Raw genomic sequence first — 20,210 nt, forward strand, 5'->3', positions numbered from 1 at the left:
GAAACAATTTTTCTTGAACTCATTAAGAAAGAAACAGGAAGTTTGAATATGTGACCAAAGTAACAGGAACGTTTCTAAACAAGCTCAGATTCTACTGTGTGTAATATCTGACTTCTGTGACGTTCTAACATTTTTTAGCTTTTGAGTGACTTTTGGTGAAGGTTGAAAAAAAGAATAAACGTGGAGAAACTTTATCAAACATTAAATTAAAATCAATCAGCCAGTGAGAGATAAATACTTACCACATCGTCACGGTAAATCCACTAACATCGACACTTTGATTTGAAACGTCTTCATCTGTTGCCTTTAAAGAGAAACAAAAAAGGGGTGGGAACAAGAACATGTACCTGTGATTTGATAGGTTGATCCCAAAACACCCCTTTTAATATTGAAACATCCTCCTCATCTTCTTCTTAGCTTTTGCACACAATAAATACACGTTTTTTACAGTTCACCTCCACTCAGATCAGACTTCAACAACTACTGGATGGAAAAACAACACATTTCATTTAATGACCTTTTGTAGTGATTATTTTAAGTGTCAAAACAAATTTTCAGTGACTGTTAAACTGAATTTGAGACCCTTTATCTGAATTTCCTTAAGTTTAAATAAACATTTGGAAAACTGTGGAGATTCATAAAGACAGTAGATTGATTTGATGACACAGTTTATAAAGTTCATGAAGAAAAGTCACTCTCGTAACACACTCCACAGAACAAACACACAATCTAGTCACAAAATCAAGTAAACTGTTTATATTGTTGATTACCTTTTTCCGATTACCTAAAAACTTAAAGGTTACACTTTGATTTGATTTTTATCTAATTATAAACTAAAGTTTTTTTTATTTTTATTTTAAAACAGTTTCAGATCCAGCAGAAGAACTTGTTGGTCACAGTTGAATGGAAAGTTTCTTGTTGTTGTGGTCGTCAGATGCTCTTCCTGTCTATTGCTGCACAAGGTTTAGAAAAGTGGACTTTTTTTCATCTCTGCGTTTAAAGTAACCACACGAGAGCTGAACAAACATAAATACCCTCTGCAGACCTCATCCTGCATGAAGGTGTGACTTGAACTGCAGCAGTCGAGCGTCATGAACATGCTCTGTGGAGTCAAGTCCATTTTTAAAGATATTAAAACACTCCACATGTCCCTTTTTTCATGTTTTATGATATTTAATTAAGTTTTATTTTCCCATTTGCCCACAAAGCTTGCTTAAATGTTTTGTGTAAACATGTGTAAAAGACATGTTTTCTTACATTAGGAGTCATAAGACAGGAAGCACATCAAGCCTCAGAGAGAAGAAGAAGACAGGAAGTCAGAGGCCATCGCTTGACAGGTTTTAATGTTGCACTCTAGACCACATCACACATGTGAGTGTTTCCTTCACAATAAAGAAACATGATTTGAACAAAAAAAAATACAAACAAAAAATATTTTTTTGGAAAGTTGTTTTTACACCAAAGTTCAGAGAAGTTTTTACACTAATTTTGTTGGAGGTTTAATGAAAACACGTTCATCTGCTTAATATTCTCATTCCTCTCTAGAATCTTCACGTCTTCAACCAACATCCACCACTGATGACGGGGACCAGCAGGTATAAACCGGACGTCACTGAACTTCTCTATTTATCCATCAGTCTTAATATGTTTCTCATTTTCCAGCAGGGCAATTCTGAATCATTGGTTTACACTGTGCCGAGTTACAGCAAGAGGAGAAGCGGAAGAAAGGAAAAACGTGTGGATATACAGGAAAACGTGATCTATTCTGGGGTTAATCTGAAGGAATAGATTTGTCATCATGATGCTCCTGTTGGACCTGAGATGAGCCTGGACGTGGAAACACCAGAGAGATGAGAACAAGAGGCCAAAAGAGGAGTCTGGCCTGCTCGGATCTTCAAGGATTGATACGTCACAACCTTAACCTCTACTCTGGAGCTAAATCAATCCATAGAAAGAACTGTGTGGATGGACTAGGAGGAAGATCAGGAACATTGGAAGCCTCATGGACAACTCCTTTAACAGACATAATACAGTCAAGTAATTTAATTTTCTTAATATATGCAATATTTTCATTAATAACTATATTCACACAAGTCAACTTTTAAATTGTGGCATCATTTAATCATGAAATATCAAAATGAAGAATGTTGGACTGTGAGGGAGGTCTTTGTGGTTTTGTCACATGCAGTGAGAAGAAGAAACAAATGTTCTTGACCTCATTAAGAAAGAGAGAGGAATTAACATGAACTGTGTGAGTGACTTTTGGTGAAGATAAACATGGAATAAAAAATAAATAATAGAGTTTTTGACTCACAGAAGGTTGTGTGATGATAACTGGTGTTGCTATCTTGACGATCAGACAAAATAAGTTCAAAACATGACGAAAGTTTTCCATCCTGCTTTTGAATTAAAACCTCTCAGAGCGATCTGATTTGATTCTGAAAAAAATGTAAAAGTGTTTCTACTGTATGGAAGGAAATAATAAATTCAAATTGCGAGTTTGAAACTCTTATTGTCGCCTGTTGAACAGTTGTTTTGTTCTAATCTAGCAGCTAACGGTTTCCAACCAGCAGCAACTGGTGGCCAACATCACCAGCAGGTAGATATTTAGGGATTGTTATCCAAATAAATGTCTCTTTAAATTATATGTTATCCTAAACCAGCAAGTCAAAAAAAAAAAAGAAAGATTTTGGTTATGCTGCACAGAGCTACATCGACAGGATTTATTTCTGAGAGTCTCTTTCTATAACGGAGGGAGGCAGAAGAGTAGCCAGGAAAATTATTTTATTAAAAACTATTGAAAAACAACCTCAGGGAATTTAAGGTGGACTCTAAAAGCATCCTAACGCACACTTGTGACGCACACACAAATTCACCTGCACATGCACGGACATATTTTATAGACGATGAATGTTAACTATACATGTTGATACTGGTGAATATTATACTTTGTAATGAGATGTTAGGAACAGATTATTTTCTTTTCACAGTAATATTTTTTTCTATTAGTGCTGCTCGCACCGTCTTCAGCACCCCGGACAGCTCCTTGTACGCACCAAGAATTCACTTAAAATTTACTTTCAAAGACCTGGGATGTTTGGTTAACCACCTCCAGGGAGGAAACATGTCACATGAGAGAGACAAGTAGGTGAAGCAACATGAAGCACAACTGACAACAGCTCCTAAAAAATGAGCAGCCACAGCAAAAAAAAATAGATTGTGGGCGTGTGAACAACCGACATCACTGATGTTTTCAAACAAACCTCTGTGTGGTCGTCAACAGGAAGTAAAAGCAGCTCAAATGTAACAAATAAAAACTAATTCAACACAGAAACATGATTGTTTATGTATCTGTGTTGGTGCGTGTTAGTGACTTTGTGTTGTAGGTGTGATCCTGTGTGAGTGTTTGTGTTAGATTTTTACATTAAATTTCAATTGTTTATTGTCAGGCTCTCTATATTTAAAGCTTCTATCTTAAAATATAGAGAGCCTGACTTTAGTTTGACTGAGAACATGTTGAGTTCATATTTACATCAACAATATATGAAAGATATTTATTTTACCATTACATTCATTTTGAAAAAAAAAAGTCCTAGGCTTTTTTACCATCTTAATTTACTTTCCAGTCACAAATACAAAACACAAAATAGATAAATGTTTGTGTTGAAATGATGGAGACAGTGGTCAAGGAGGAACGTTTGTAAAACTGTAAATTTATTGGCAATTTGACACAAATAGTAACCATACAGTACTATTATTTTTTGGCCTCAGGTCTTGGACTTGTCTAAAGGGTTTTGACCTTGTCAACCAAGCAGGAATTTTTGTTTCACTTTAAACATCAATGGTTTAATTATCATGTGAACATCACAGGAACAATCTAGTGGATGATACAGTTGGAAAGCAAAGTCATGGTAGAATCTCGTTTTAAAAACCATCGGTTTGTGTCGACTGATCGAGACGATGCAACCATGAAAGCTGGTTTGTTGAACTTTGTCTCCTTTATGTTGAAGTGTATTAATCCCAATCAAATTTTCCAGAAGGAGGAAGAATTTGACCTCCAGTAATCTTCTATTCACGTCCTCTCACACCAGTATTTATGACGTTATCTTGCATATCAGGATTCTCTTTTCTGCCTTTTTTCCTCTTGTTGTAAATTGGTGCAGCATAGACCAGAACATCCTCATTAACCTGCTTGATTACAAGAAAACACAGTGAGATACTTTGAGAATAATCTGGATTGAGTTGCTCAGTGTGTTCTTTGAAAGTTTTACCTCTTGGTCTTCATGATCTTTGGTCTGCATTTGTTGAAAAGCACCTACAAAATAATAATAAAAACAAATATAAGTCACACATTCATATAAACCAATATTCTGTAGATGTCAAACATTTTAAACTTGTCCTGAAGAAGTTCAATGTTTTGCGTTTGTTTCAAAATCAAAATCCAAAGTCATTTGATTTAAAATCATGTTTCTTTCAAACCAAGTTTCTCGTACCTTCAGACGACCTACTTCAACGCTTACAGTTGAAAGCAGGAAATGGGCTGTCACTTACGTGCATTGACGTGTTTGTGTGGTTGTGGGAGGAAATAGAAGTAGCTCGGGACTTTGCAAAACGGAAGATATGAAAGTAAGAAGAGCGAGCAGAAAGCATCTACTAGTGTGAACTAAAGAGTTCAGCACGTATTCAACTTGAATTAAAACATATTATTATATGTTAAATCTTTGTTATTCTGATTCCAATGTGGTTGAAAAAAGAATAAACGTGGAGAAACTTTATCAAACATTAAATGAAAATCAATCAGCCAGTGAGAGATAAATACTTACCACATCGTCACGGTAAATCCACTAACATCGACACTTTGATTTGAAACGTCTTCATCTGTTGCCTTTAAAGAGAAACAAAAAAGGGGTGGGAACAAGAACATGTACCTGTGATTTGATTGGTTGATCTCAAAACTCCCCTTTTAATATTTAAAGCTTCATCTTCTTCTTAGTTTTTGCACACAATAAATACAGGTTTTTGACAGTTCACCTCCACTCAGATCAGACTTCAACAACTTTACTGGATGGAACAACAACAAATTTCATTTTATGACCTTTTGTAGTGATTATTTAAAGTATGAAAACTAATTTTCCGTGACGGTTAAACTGAGTTTGAGACCCTTTATCTGAATTTTCATAAGTTTGAAAAAACATTTGGAGACTGTGGAGATTCATAAAGACAGTAGATGCATTTGATGACAAAGTTTATAAAGTTCATGAAGAAAAGTCACTCTCGTAACACACGAACACACAATCTAGTCACAAAATCAAGTAAACTGTTTATATTGTTGATTACCTTTTTCCGATTACCTTAAAACTTTAAATCCTCCTTAAAGTTTCACTTTGATTTGATTTTTATCGAATTATAAACTAAAGTTTTTTTTATTTATACTTTAAAACAGTTTCAGATCCAGCAGAAGAACTTGTTGTTCACAGAATGGAAAGTTTCTTGTTGTTGTGGTCGTCAAACGCTCTTCCTGTCTATTGCTGCTCAAGGTTTAGAAAAGGGGACTTTTTTTCATCTCTGTGTGTGAAGTAACCACACGAGAGCTGAACAAACATAAAGAGCCTCTGCAAACCTCATCCTGCACGAAGGTGTGACTTAAACTGCAGCAGTCGAGCGTCATGAACATGCTCTGTGGAGTCAAGTCCATTTTTAAAGATATTAAAACACTCAACATGTCCATTTTTCATGTTTTATGATATTTAATTAAGTTTTATTTTCCCATTTGCCCAAAAAGCTTGCTTAAATGTGTTGTGTCAACATGTGTAAAAGACATGTTTTCTTACACTAGGAGTCATAAGACAGGAAGCACATCAAGCCTCAGAGAGAAGAAGACAGGAAGTCAGGGGCCATCGCTTGACAGGTTTTAATGTTGCACTCTAGACCACATCTCTATGAGACTGTGAGTGTTTTCTTCACAATAAAGAAACATGATTTTAACAAAAAAAAATACAAACAAAAAATATTTTTTTTGAAAGTTGTTTCAGCAGTCATTTATAATCTATAATTGTAAATGTATATTTCATCAGTTTATCCACAGACTCATCCATCCAACATGAAAATAGTTCAAATATGTTATTCAAGCACACAAATCATGTCATTATGTGTCACTGTAATGAAACTTGAATGGAAAAATATATATCTCTAGTGAGTATAAACACCATGAAGTGAGTAAAGTATTCCAAGTAAATTTGATTTGAATAGAAAAAAAACAAATCTGTCGCTATTCCATATTTTTTTTTTATCATTTTTTCTTCTGTATTTATTTGAAGAGATTAAATTACACATTTTTGTTTTAAAATCAATTAATTCATCATTTAATTATTGTTTGTAAGTCAATCATTTACCATAATATGCTACAAAAATAAGCAACATAACTCAATATGAATCATTTTTAAGTACATTTTATTGATTGCCTAAATTATTTTTTTATATCTTTTTTGGATTATTTATCTTTCTCTGTGTCTTCAGGTTAATGGCCAACATGTATAATCTATTAATTTGTTTGTTCATTCAAAATGTAATGTGCTACTCTTGGTTCACAGATGACAGAGGAGCGGTTCTGATCCACGTAGAAACGTAGTTTGGCCTCTTTTATCCGGAATCTTGTCATGTAATTTAATCTTATTATAAAGTTCAGAAATACTAGAAAAACACCAAAGAAAGAGGAAAATAGACATTCTTCACAAGCAGGATCAACATCTTTTGTCACATCCATCTTCATTCTCATAGTGAGTCAAAAAATGTTGTGTTAAGAAGCCCAATAAATAAGAGATGCTTCTAAGACTTCCTCCAAAAATCAAGTTCAAAGTTCAAATATAAATATACAAACAATAATTGAATACATCAGAGGAAGATTATTTGTTCGTGCTGCACCAAACTCACATGAAGCAGAAGATATTTAAGAAAAAACAATAACTCTGAGAGCCATTTAATTCATTCTTCAAGCTTGTAAAAAGAGGAGTAACATATTTTCACAACCATGCTTTGAAATCTCTACACAGAAGTTTCCATTGAGTTCTTCTGGGGTAAAAATAAATGCAGATTATTTTCATTGGTCGAACTGAGAAGAAAAAAACGACGACCGACCAATGATTCTTTTGTTCCCACCCACTTGTGTTGCAACATAAACGCTTTGTTTGTAGGTTTTGTATCTGAAACTTGGCTGGACTTGTGGTGAAGATGTTTTACATTTATTTTCTCTTCGTCTTTGTCTCGACTGGAGGTAAGAATTATCAGCATTATGAACTTTTAGTTCATTAAAACCCTTGATTTACTTGTAATAACAATAAATTGTGCTGTTTTTTATATACTACTTACTCATTGTTTTATCTGTTATTTTGTGGATTTTGGTTTGAATATTTACTCCTCTATGTTTATCTGTCTGCGTGTGTGTGATCGACTAATCTCCATTTCGAGACTTCTCGAACCATAGAGGGGAAAAATAAAACGTTGAAAATGTGTATAATACTAAATACATATTTCCCAAGTTTCAGCTTCTTTTGACATTATGCCTGTATTTACTATTTTCATTCCTTACCCTGTATCTTCAGAGGTTATGGATAATTTGGTTTTCAATTTTTTTGTTTTGTTTTCTATGTATCCTTCGAACTCTTACTCTACTTCCATGATTTACCCTGGCAACGTTGCATGTTTTAGCTTCTTAATGTCATGTATTGATTTAAATGTGATTAATAAAATAATGTTTGCTTTCTCCTATATTTTATTCATTCGAATATTTTGCTTCAATGCATTTTGTTTTAATCGTGAGTAATGGGTTAATTTATTTTATTTTGTTTTTCTTTCAGGCGCCACAAGTGAACACACAGTTACAAACGTGACAGTTTCAGAAGGTCAACGAGTTAATTTGACATGCAGATTTACCAATTCAACTGTCAATGAGTCGGGTGTACTCTGGATGAAACTGTCAGTCGTTAACGTCCTTGAAACTTTGCTCGCGACTGAATCCGTTGGCATCCCTTGTGAGTCCAAGTCCACTCGTTTTGAAGCCACTTGCGACCCGTCGGAGTTTGTGCTGCAACTCAGCAGCGCTCAGCGGGAGGACGATGGGTTTTACTTCTGCCTTCAGCTTGTTGGACATAAAGTAACGTTGTTTAATTCCACTTTGTTGAAAGTAGGAAGTATATCAAGGTCAGTTTTTTTATTATTAAAAATATCCACTCACAGACGAATTAGAATTAAACCAGTTTTTTTCTTCTGTTTTAAAGTCCAGAAACTCCTCTTTCCACTTCTACTTGGTTGCTGCTGTTATTTGGTGTTCCTGCTATATTTCTGACTGCTGTTGCTCTACTGATTTACATCAAGAAAAAATTCCTAATATCTAATGGTAAGTGACTATAAATGGTTACTTTTATCACAAAATAAACACGGATGAACAACAAAAAAAAAAACACGACTACGTTAAAAGGTGTTTTTTGGTTGTTCCTCTCATAATACACCGTCACTCACTCGCCTCTGTGAAATGAAGTTCTTAAGAGAAATGTAATTATTTGATACTTAACTCTATATTCAAATATACTTTACCTTTTTTTTAAAGTCAGCGTCAAAGTCACAAAGTCATGAAGTAAATATTTAATGAAATAATAAAATAATAATTTAAAAGTGCATACGTTTAAAAATATATTTCAGTTACATTAAACTGTTTAAATATTTAAATGCATGACAATTTATAGACTTATTTGTGGCATTTCCCCCATGATAATAACACCAGAAAAAAATGCAAATAATGAAGATTTTGCCCAATTTAGCTTCTGGCTGTTTTCTTCCATCCTTTATTCATAAGTCATTACTTTTTTTTCTTACTTTGGAAAATTTTAACATCATTAAATCAACCAATTAATACATTTTTTGGTCGGTTTTAAGGACGATTGATCTTCCATCCCATGGCATTGGTATATAGATTGTATTCACCAGTATCCATAAACGAATTAAGCACACAGTTTAAACCTAAATAATAACAGCATTTCCTCTGTTATCATTTTTTTTTTCAGGTTCTTCATCTCATCAAATGAGTGATCCGACCTCCACTGGTCACCTTCCTAATTTACAGGTAAATATTGAATTTTTTTATTTCTTAAAACAATTCTAAGACCAACATTCTTTTCAACACAGGAAGACAATGTGGTATATTCTACACCAATCTACGCCAGAAAAAAACCTCAGAGGAGAGAAGAATCTGCAAATGAGAGCGTTATCTACTCTGAAGTGAGATTAGAACGTTAGCAAGATAAGAAAGTTGCAGTTTTCCTCATATTTTCTTCACTATATTAATAAAAATATTAATTCACCTGACTTTAGTTTTTTGCTTTTTCTTTCAACTCACATTAATCAACACAAATGCTACGCTGCTTATTCACCAACGAGGGTCAATCTGCCTTTTATGGTCATGTCATATCTATCCAGATCTATCTTGGCCCATACATTATGACGTTGAGAATTATTTTAATTTGATTGTGAATAAAACAAGTTTTTGGGAAAGAAAAAAATTTAAATGAAAAGATTCTTAGTAGTATGATCCATTCAATAATGTAAAATGAGTCATGATATGTTTTGATTCAGGGTTATTGGTAGATCAGGAGTTTAACTATAATCTGGAATTTTGTATTTTCATTTTTGCAGACTACGTAAAATGAAATGTAAAAGTTGTAAAAAATGTCTCCAAAAGAGTTTGGTTGTGTGCTATCTAGATAAACTACGTTGTACATTTTGATCATATGATTGAAAATCAACCAATCAGTGAGGACCTCCCTTTTTCCCTCCCAGTTTCTCTTTAGTCTATTCAACCGCGTCTTCTGTTCGCCATACATATAGTTCATTTATCTTATTATGATAATTGCTCTTAATCTATTTTTCCAACCTTGGAAGGGAAGAAAAATCTAGACTTTATTAAATTTAATAACATTTCTTAGTATTTTCCTTGTTGAGATGTTCATGTCCTTTTCTCTAAATATATATATTTTTAAATCTTCTGTTCTTATTGATTGTTTATACAATGCTGATGCAATTTGACGGAGCCAACAAAGAGAGTTTTTAGTATTCTGATTTTAATATTTCCTTTTGTTGTTGACTTTGAACAGACTTAATTCTTTAATGTCGTATTTTTGCAAACAACTATAACTGTAACTGTTTTTTTTTTTGTTTTATCCTTTTTATTATTTAATTTACTTCAAACCCTTACACAATTAAACCTTCCTGACTTACACAGGGAACGTTGTGTATTTTATCGTGCTAATCAAAACTTGGAATAATGTTAAATTAAAAGTTAAATTTAAATTTAAATGTATTACTAAAGTTTTGTGTTTGAATTGTGATGTGGGATGAAATGGGCGAAGTTAAACTATTTTATCTTGTTCTTCTTTCAGGAGCCACAAGTGAACACACACTTACAAATGGTAGTTTCAGAAGAACAAAGTGTAAATTTGACATGCAGAGTCGCAACCTTCGATTTCCATCTAGCAGATGTAATTTAAATTAAACTGTCAGTCGATAAAATCCTTGAAACTTTTCTCACGTCTGAATCCTTGGGCATCCAAGTTTTACTTCTGCCTTTATTGCAATTCAACCATTTTCTTTTTTTGGTTTTGTTCATAATCTAGGGTTTTCCCTTCCTCTTATTCTACTCATCTGCTTCTGTTATTTGTAGCTTTCGCATTACAGCTGCTGCTCTAATGATTTACATCAAGAAAAAGTTGATGGAATCTGAAGGTAAGTGACGCTAATAATCATGACATGGTAATATGTGAATGAAAAAAATAGGAAGAACAAACAAGACTTAATATGCTTTTTATTTTTTCATTTTTAATTTAAGAAAATTACTAATTCAATACTATACAGTAACTCACTCGTTCGGCTGTGATATACAATATGCTAGGAACCATTAGCTTTATCAACAACAAACATCTGCAGCTACGCTCTTCACACAAATGTAAGTTCTTAAGTTCAAGTTTCAATTAAATTATGGTAATAATACCATTATGGTCTTTCAAAAAAATTGATATAAATATTTTGCGATTACTGAAATTAAATTAATTGAAACTTATTAAACCTAATGTTAAAATGTCTCTTGAAAAATATAAATATTTATTTAGAAACGACCATGATTATATGTGGAATCCTCCCATGATAATAAGAGAAAAACGCTTACTTTATTGTTTTTGGTAGTTTTTCCAATGATAATATTTAAATACCTTTTCCAAATTATCTATAAATAGTTTAACTATTGTCTAAACAAAAAGGAGCTGTCTCGCCTGTAGTAAATACAAAACTCTGCAGCGAGAATTCTGACTTGCTCTTGTAGGAGAACTCACATTTCTCTGATCCTTAAAACTCTGCATTGGCTGCCAGTTTCTTGGATCAATTGTAAAATTCTGGTTCTTACTTTCAGAGCTATTAATGGTCAGGCTCCTCCTTACATCAGTGATGCGATCCAGACTTACACCCCAGCTCGGGCTCTGAGGTCTGTGGATCAGAATCTACTGATGGTTCCTAAACAAGCTTCCGGACCAGAGGAAAGAAAGCCTTCCAGACTGTTGCTCCTAAGCTTTGGAACGATCTTCCTCTCACTCTGTGTTTGATGATCTACTGACTCCTTCAAGAAGACAAACTCCTGTATAAGGCGCTTTACAAATAACCATTACTTACCTACTTACTTACTTACTTACTATCAAGCACCAAAATTCTTAATGACGGTTTCCCTTTTTCAGCTTCTTCGTCTCCTCAAATGAATGATCCGACCTCCACTGGTTACCAGCCTAATTTAGAGGTAATTATTGACTGCTTCGCTTTTCATAGTCTGGTGTGACTGATATTATTTTGACACAACTCTACAGGAAGTCTACACACATGTGGTTATTATTCTGCACCAAGAAAAAAAAACCTCACTGGAGAGAAGAGTCTGCGAAACAGAGCTTCATCTACTCTGGAGTGAGATTGATGGTTAGCAATATGAATAAGTTGATGAAGGTTTTGTTCATATCTTCTTTAACTGTAATTAAAATCTATCAATCTGTGTGACATAAGTTGTTGTTGTTGTGTGGACTACATTTAACTGATATTTAAATCATTATTTGAATCACTGTAATCCGTTTCTGCTTTTAGATGGTGTTTTTATTGTCTACTTAAAATAAAGATTTCTGGAGTTCATCTATTAAAATTAAAAAGTCCCGTCAAGATTGTCAGTGACTTTAACTCGAAGTAACTCACCAGGATCAAGTTGAATGGATAAATGGAGATACAAATGTTAATAAAGTCTTCTCCTCTTCTTGCGAAACAAACAGAAGGATATAAGAAAAAAAAAAGTTGATTTCAGTGACTTCCTGTTAATTTAGTTGCGTGCTCTATATCCCCAAAACCGTGCAGCAGAATCAGCCAGAGCTCTCAGACAAACCAAAATCGTGAAAGGTACTTTGACCAATCTATAGCTAGATCGAAACACTAAATCCACCTGAGCACGTCAACAGGAAGCCCTTCAAGTTTCAGAAGCTGTTTCTCATGAAAAAGTGTTTATTTTTTTTCAGTCGATGAAACTCTTCTCTTTAAGTTATTAATGTTTTAAAGAAATGTAAGAAAATATATATTTAAATAAACTGTAATATAAAACAAATAATATTTGGAGTTGGAGATTGAATTCAATTGTTTGATTTATTAGTTTTATATAATATTTTATGAAATTTTAATATATTATCAGTTGAATGAAGAACTAAGACATTTCGTGTTCACAAACTATCTGCGTGCGACAAGAAAACCTCAACGATGTACTCGCATCAACTCTGAAACTTTTTTTGGCTATTATAAGAACTTTGAGGGGTGCGTCTTGACAGGAAGTGTTGTAGGTTAAAGTTTAGTTTCATTACCTTAGAATTGAGTGCCTCAGATCTAGCTACACCAGAATATGAAACAAAAAAGATTTCTTATATGACTATGATATATCATAAAACATTCATGGATTCATTATTAGACAAGTAATTACTTATTCTGAAGTAAAAAACATACAAAAATGTTCATTTTCGCTGCTTTACTTTTCAATATTTTGGAAGATTTTTTTTATATTATTGTAATTTTACTCTTAATTTTTCCCATGAAAATAAAAAATTAAAAAAGCTGAATTACATTACAAAATTAGTCTTTTTTTAAAAAATGTATAACCAGGGAAGAAAATGCAGATGATCAAAACGTCTAGAAGGTTGTAAAGTTCCTGTAAGTTCACCTGATGAAGAAAACCTCATTTCATCATTTTCATTTCATTCGAAATAGCTTTTCCATCACCGTGTGTGAAACCACATGATATAAATCTACTGAAGTCTGCGAAACTGTGCAAGGTTACACAGGAAGTATATTTCTACAGATCAGCCAATCATGTAGAGTCTGACAGTCAAAAGCTTCATCATTCTCTCCAAGTCTTCAGAGCATGACAGGATCTTGAGGCATGATGTTTGCGACACTGGCAGCTCTTATTCTCCTCTGGACATTTCCTGCAGCTCTGACACAAAGCCAGACTCCACAAAAAAGCTCCGTCATCAGGGCTGAAGTCGGGAAAGACGTAACACTGACTTGTGCCGCTGAGTCGGAACACAGGTCCAGGTGGCACAGGTTCTTGTGGCACAGGCTCCGCTTTGGATTTATGCCTCAGACAATTGTGAAAGGATCTTATAAGGATGTAAAACTTACTCCTGAGTTTGTTGACTCAAGACTAAACTTCACAAAATGGAAGGATTTGTATCGTCTCACAATCTCAAATGTGACACAGGATGATGAAGGAACATATTTCTGTGAAACTGGAGAGTCGGTTGTAAGCACATTTGTCAACAAGACTGATTTAAAGATTGTCGGTAAGAATCTTTTTTTTTCTTCTAATAAATAACATTGAATGATTCTAACCAGTCACTTTATCCTTGCGATTGACACAGACAGACAAAAGAAGCGTTACCATGTTGAACAGGGGACCATTGTAGAGGCTGGTATGTATCGCGCTTTAAAAAAAAACATTTCAAGACATTTTTTTTTAAAAGGTGATATGCTCTACGATATTAAAACAATGTTTTAAAGTCAGTAATAATTATCTACAAATAAATATTTACATTTTGATTTTTTTTTGTATTTAATAGAAGGATTTGTTGGTTTTCCATGAAACCTATAAGACTAGTACAAACTACTAAAAGTTTACCGATGCATGTATCATTTGAAATTGTACATACATTTTATTGGAAACATGGGGAAAAGTTTCCATCGAAGCATCTCTGCACATTCACAGCTAGTGAGCTCAGTTTCAATTTGTTTTGTCGTTTCCTGTTAACTTGAAACTTTGAGGTAGGAAAGTTCTGCCTCAAAATTGAATAATATGAGGCAATGTTTTCACATCGCTTAGCAAAATAGAATTTTAATTTTATTTAGTGATTTGTTCATGCCATTAAATGAGTCATTTGAGTTTTTGTTTTTCTCTCTCTCTCACAGCATGTGGACCTCAAATAATGACTATTGTGCTTGGAGTACTGTTGGCAATTAGTTTGGGAGGAATAGCAGCTTTGGTTGTTTCCGGAAGAGTTTGCAAAGGTAGGCTGTCTTTGCATTTACTTTAAAGTTTTACTTTTACTTTGATTATATTTCTGTTCACCAGTCAAAAATATAATCAATTTGTCATGATCCCGCGAACAATGTGAACAAAATAAATGTTGCACAAGTTTTGAAAATGTGATTTTCTAAAGTCTCCAAAAAACAGGAAAAAATTACCCTTTTTCATTAGAAAAAAATGCCCCAAAATCAACATCTCTGAGAGTGGATAAAATAGCCCCCAAAAATGTTAAAAACTGGATTCTCTAATGTCTAAAAATGCAAAAACAATGGATCTTTTTTTCATTGGAAAAAATGCCGTAAACCAAAGGTTATGATTCCGTGGATGATATAAACAGATGTAAATGTTGCCCAAATGTTAACTGATGTCTTAAAAAGGGAAAACAATTAACCTTTTTTTCATTATAAAAAGATGGAAAATGGCCAAAATTCAACGTCTCTAAAAATGGGGAAAAAATCTGCTAAATCAAAGTTCATGATCCCTTGGATTGTGTGATGTCCCTAAGAAATCTGAGAAAAGAAATCCACCTTTTTTCAATGAAAAATCCTGCCCTAACTGGAGATTTCCGTGACTGAAAGATTGCATTTTCAATATGGCGACTATTGCTAATTGCCATCTAAAGCCTTTCAGGGGGTGATGTCGCTGATACAAAGTCCAAGTTTTATACAGTCCATGGTCAGACCTCATGCTTCTCTGACATTTCAGCTCCTCCTTACACTAAAATGTATAATCTTATTGTAACATAACAGTTGTAAAACAACTAATAATTTCAATATTTTGAATGTATTAACAGAGGGACGATCGGCTAGAGTTCCATTTGAGACCACTGACCAGAAACAATGCGAGGTGAGTTTATTATTCACTCAGTGATAAATGAAACCAATACACACCTCACAACAAGAAGGGCTTTGGTTTGTTCAGTCTGAGGCAACTTTTTGGTTTGGATTGGCAACTGTGGCTCCAGAGCCTATTATGTAGCTCTTTGAGCCTTCTGATGACGCTCACTGAGGTTTTAGAAAATAGGTGTCAGTATTAATGTGGGTATTTAATGCAAATGTTTTGAGCGTTTGCCAATGGTGCATTAAAAAAAAGCAGCTTTTTCCTTTCAGTTTGACTTTATTCAACAAAAACTGTCACTGCTGGATATAACGAATAGGAGCATGAGAATAAAAAACATATTCCCTTCACCATTATCAGCTGTAACTCTTAAAGGAACAGTAACACGCCAAAGATGATGATGATGATGATGATGATGATGATGATGATGATGATGATGATGATGATGATGATGATGATGATGATGATGATGATGATGATGATGATGATGATGATGATGATGATGATACAATTATTCTGATATATATGAATTTATATATAACCTTTCGGAGTTATAAATACCAATTGTAGGAATTGTTTCTAAAAAACTTAAACAAGTCTATATTTTAAGTCTTTTTGTAGAGGAAGCTGCCAGTGTCTCCTTATTTAAACACATTGCAAGCGCAACATTTACAAGCTTAAAACATACAGACATATTACTTTTTTTTTTAACAATTCCTCTTGTCGGGGCTTCAATATAATATGGACATTACAGACGAGCAGTATGGAGGTATTCGGATGTTTTTTTTTTAGTGCATCATTTTGGACGACAATAAGGACGAAGACAACAGAGCATGAGTTGTCGTCAGCCCTCCAACTGGATTCTTGCAGCCCTGCCAAAGTCTTAATAAAAAATAAATGGATTAATAAAAAATGATGTAGGATATTTTGACAGCTAACTTAAAAAAAAAGGTTTATTACTTCAACTGTATTTTTAATTGTTACCTTGTTGTTGTTTCTTGGTCTTTTTGAGTATTTCATAGTATTTCAGGATAAATATAAACATTTAACTAAATATGTCAATATTTTATGATGTATATTGGGGACATTTGAATAAAATTAATCCAAAATAAACTAATATACAATTAAATGAGAACTTAAGATCAGTTAAATAATATCCTTTTGAGTTATCTCATTGAGGACTTTGACTTCAATCTCTCTTCCATCATTCACAGGACGGTGAATCAGTCCACTACGCAGCTCTGAATTTTCCAATGAAGAAATCAAAGAGGAAGCAGGAAAAAACACAGGATTGCATCTACTCCGAAACCTCTACGGACGTGTGCTGAACTGATTTCAAGATTACAGACACAAAGATTGGAGAGGTTGTTTAAACCTGGAGAAATAACTTCTGAATCAACGCTTCATCACAGAAGCGTAAACGCACGTCTCCTCCTCGTGGTCTTGCTCGTCTTGTGGTCTGTCAGCTCTCTTTTCAAACCTCAGGTTTGAAGCATATATCAAAGAATGTGTCTGATGGAAAAATAATCAATGGTCATTATTAATACAATTTTCAGACTAGAAAATAGACTTACAGATTGATGGAGGACATCATTGTTATCTTGAAGCGTAGTCCTGCCTAATGAAGAGAAATTATTCATTTTTTAAAATACTAAAATTAGGGTTTGTTTTTCCTACCACTTACCGGACTGACTCTTCAGTTTCTTGATAGAATGAAGCAGAAACAAGATGAACATCAGGCTGATGGTCAAAGCGACGCCCATGAGGACATTAATTCTGTTCCGTTTTGTCGCTTCACACAAACCTGCTGTGAGAGGAAATCAAATGACCTCAAAGGTATTTAAAAAGGATAATGACCTTCGACCTTTTTTTTCTTGACAATATGCCTCAAATCCAAAACTTGTAATATGTTATCTTTATTTTAATTTATTATTTGTCAATTGTGTTTTTCCATCCAATGGACACATTTTTTGAGTTGTTGATTAGTCACTCCTGAAATGTCTTTGTTACTCTCATGACTAAGATTTACTGTATGAGTCTTGGTTGACTTCCTACTATAACCTGGGGTCTTGCATTAGACTCTGGGAGGGGCACAACGTAGAGTTTCTACTCCCTCATTAGATTAGATTAGATTAGAGGAGCCAGTTGAGGGGCCTCATAAGAACTTCCTGTTAAATCAGCCCAAGAGCAAATTTACTAATTTCATCTCGCTTTTTTGGCTGTTTTTACCATTTATTTTAATCTTTATACTGCCGGCTTAAGTTGAACAAAAAAAAAAGGCTTAATTCTTTGATGCCTGCATCCATTGGAGAACTCAAACTTCCCAATAAAAATTAAAAGCTCCATAACAAACTAAGGTACATTTCTAATGAAATTGAATATGTAAAAAAATATTTATAAAAACATGTTTTTTTCATTACTTTTGTACTCATGTAAAAAAAACGATATATTAAAGCATTTACAACCCTAATCATAACCTATGAAGATTTCTTTCCATTTTACAACCCAAATAGTTTCATGTTAATCCATAGAATCGATCATAATATCATAATAATAATAATGATGAAAATAAAATGGAGATAAAAAAAATAAAATTATAAGATATAATGTATGATAAACTTGTGATAGAAATCAGTACCTGAAGTCTCGTGCTCAGACATTCCACTTGACCCTTCTCCGCACAAAGACCCATTGGTGGTGTTGAAAAGGCTGATATTCATGAGGAAGTTGTAGATGCATTTTTTCTCCTCATGTCCCGAGGGATTATCTTCACAAATGTCCACATGAATTCCTTCGGTGTAAACAAGACTGGGGTTGGACCGAAACTTTCCAGGTGGAAAACAGGAGATGAAATCCATCCGTTGGGTGATTGGGCTCGAAACTGTGGTCACTGGAGTGGACTGACTGACAAAGGGATCTTAAGGAGAAAGAAAGTAGAAATTTTGATGGAAAAAAATAGGGTTTTTGTTTGATATTAAATCATCCTTACCTGTAACCACCAGCTTTACTTGTTTTGAGAAAGTCCAGCTTTTTCCAATGACTTTCAGACAGATATAAACGGCAGAGTCATTTTTACTAACTCTTTTAAGCTCCAGGATCAGGTCTTTCTCCTTTTTGATGACAGTTATGTGGAAAAACTTCTGAGGCGCATGAGAGCTCTGTAGGACAAACACATCAGGAAAGCTCTCAGGAACCATTCTCAACCAGGCAAACTGACTTGACGCCATCGGACAAACGAGTTGAACATCATCCCCAGTGAACGCTTCTTTTGTTTCAATGGTTCCAACGCAGCCTGAAAAGGCAAATATATCAGATTTACACGTGTTTTTTTATTTCAGAGAGTTAAATAAAACGTACCTTTCATTTCAAGAAACAGCAGCAGAGTCAAAACTTTCATCTCTTCACTCTCAGTACTGATATGTTTATGAGGAAAAGAGGAAATGAAAACGCTCATCGAGAGTGGGCGTTTATTTTTATAGAATTCTGATTGGTTCGTGGGACACTAGAGTCAACACGTCCAAACATAGACCAAGATCACACCACAGCAAACGCCTACATGAGCGAGGGGGAGCAGTTTTTTGAAGGCTAGACATGTTTTTAACCTCTGTAGTTTTTATCAAAAGTTCAACTCAGAGAGAGGAGCTAAGACCTTTGGATTTGGTGAGTCACACCATGAAGATGTGCATCAATGAGCAGCACCAACGTTGTTATTCTAGAGATGAATGTCCTCAGTTGTGTCTTCTGGAGTTTAGGGAATGACGATGAGGTTCAAGTGAGGGTGGCGCAGAACATGTATGAGGACGGGTACACAGGTGTGGTTTTGGTTCAAGGTGAGAACGAGGGATGGAGATGGACAGACTGATAGACAGGGTAAGCGAGACTCCACGGGTGATTATGTTTGAGAAGACGATTGAAGGTCATCAGCAGCAAGACAAAATACACATGTGATGAAATAATAAAGATCAGGGGAGCTGAAGAAGAGAATGCAGACGTGGTGAGGATGACTGCCACCTCGGAGTTTAGAGTAAATTTTAGTTTTGATGCAATGATCCAATCACGAAACAAGGCAAGAAAAAGTTAGAAAAAAAAAAAAAAAAAGATAAAAATAAAAATAAAATCCTAAAAAGATACTATAAAAAAGTTAAACACTCAAAACATAGAACTAGACTTGGATAGATGGATTTTGAACTAATTGAGTTTATATTTATGTTTTAATTATTTTTATTTTTTTACTTTAATTTCACAAGACTCATCTCATGAAACCCAGTGGATACAAGACAAGCTAGTTGGCCTTTTCTGGATCGAAAAGAAATACATAGATAAAAAAAAAGAAAAAAAAGTAGCATTTGAACAAAACAGTTTATTAGAAGCCATACAATATCAGTGTAAAAAAAAAAAAGAACTTAGAGAAGAAAAGTCTACTCTTTGATATAAGCTTTATAAGCGTGCAGGAAGTGAAAAAGAAAATAACATTAATAGATTGACACAATGGCTCAAAGTGTTCTCACTTTGAAACCTTCTCTACAAAACTGCAGCACTTTGCGGTTGCCATGTTTTTTTCTAGTTGTGACCACGTGGATTTGAGGAAACGGGTTACATTTCTCAGTAATTCTAATCAACTTCTTCTGTGAAAGAGTTTTTAATTTATGGTACTAAACATGTTAGTCAGCTAAAAGCGACCTACCTCCAAAGTGTCCATATATAACCGGAAACTGCATATGTTTAGACAAGAAAAACGGTT

The 20,210-nt window shown here is 34.1% G+C and overlaps 2 protein-coding genes and 2 long non-coding RNA genes across 5 annotated transcripts; 2 read left to right on the forward strand and 2 right to left on the reverse strand.

Annotated features, from left to right (window-relative positions):
- Positions 1 to 3,693: 3,693 nt before the first annotated feature.
- Positions 3,694 to 4,797, reverse strand: LOC148071936 (uncharacterized). Its single transcript, XR_015712848.1, has 2 exons — positions 4,272 to 4,797; positions 3,694 to 4,188 (listed from the first exon to the last, which is right to left on the reverse strand). It is a non-coding gene; the product is annotated as an uncharacterized LOC148071936 (long non-coding RNA).
- A 2,738-nt stretch (positions 4,798 to 7,535) lies between these two features.
- Positions 7,536 to 9,116, forward strand: LOC148071937 (uncharacterized). The gene is made up of 3 exons (XR_015712859.1): positions 7,536 to 8,196; positions 8,274 to 8,392; positions 9,057 to 9,116. It is a non-coding gene; the product is annotated as an uncharacterized LOC148071937 (long non-coding RNA).
- Positions 9,117 to 13,512: 4,396 nt separating this feature from the next.
- On the forward strand, positions 13,513 to 16,797 carry LOC148071938 (uncharacterized). The gene is made up of 5 exons (XM_087799040.1): positions 13,513 to 13,892; positions 13,971 to 14,021; positions 14,515 to 14,613; positions 15,426 to 15,478; positions 16,684 to 16,797. The coding sequence occupies exons 1-5, from the start codon at positions 13,685 to 13,687 to the stop codon at positions 16,795 to 16,797; spliced, it is 525 nt and encodes a 174-aa protein (XP_087655166.1). The 5' UTR covers positions 13,513 to 13,684.
- On the reverse strand, positions 16,027 to 18,866 carry LOC148071939 (uncharacterized). 2 transcript variants are annotated; one of them, XM_087799039.1, is made up of 7 exons: positions 18,827 to 18,860; positions 18,687 to 18,761; positions 18,459 to 18,627; positions 18,108 to 18,386; positions 17,154 to 17,276; positions 17,044 to 17,087; positions 16,027 to 16,981 (listed from the first exon to the last, which is right to left on the reverse strand). In XM_087799039.1, the coding sequence occupies exons 2-7, from the start codon at positions 18,717 to 18,719 to the stop codon at positions 16,865 to 16,867; spliced, it is 765 nt and encodes a 254-aa protein (XP_087655165.1). In that variant the 5' UTR covers positions 18,720 to 18,761; positions 18,827 to 18,860; the 3' UTR covers positions 16,027 to 16,864. The 2 variants fall into 2 exon arrangements, with proteins under 2 accessions (XP_087655165.1, XP_087655164.1); XM_087799038.1 differs by having other exon boundaries at positions 18,459 to 18,761; positions 18,827 to 18,866.
- Positions 18,867 to 20,210: the final 1,344 nt, after the last annotated feature.

This window comes from Callionymus lyra, chromosome 9, assembly GCF_982586985.1.
Source record: "Callionymus lyra chromosome 9, fCalLyr1.hap1.1, whole genome shotgun sequence".
NCBI lineage: Eukaryota > Metazoa > Chordata > Actinopteri > Syngnathiformes > Callionymidae > Callionymus > Callionymus lyra.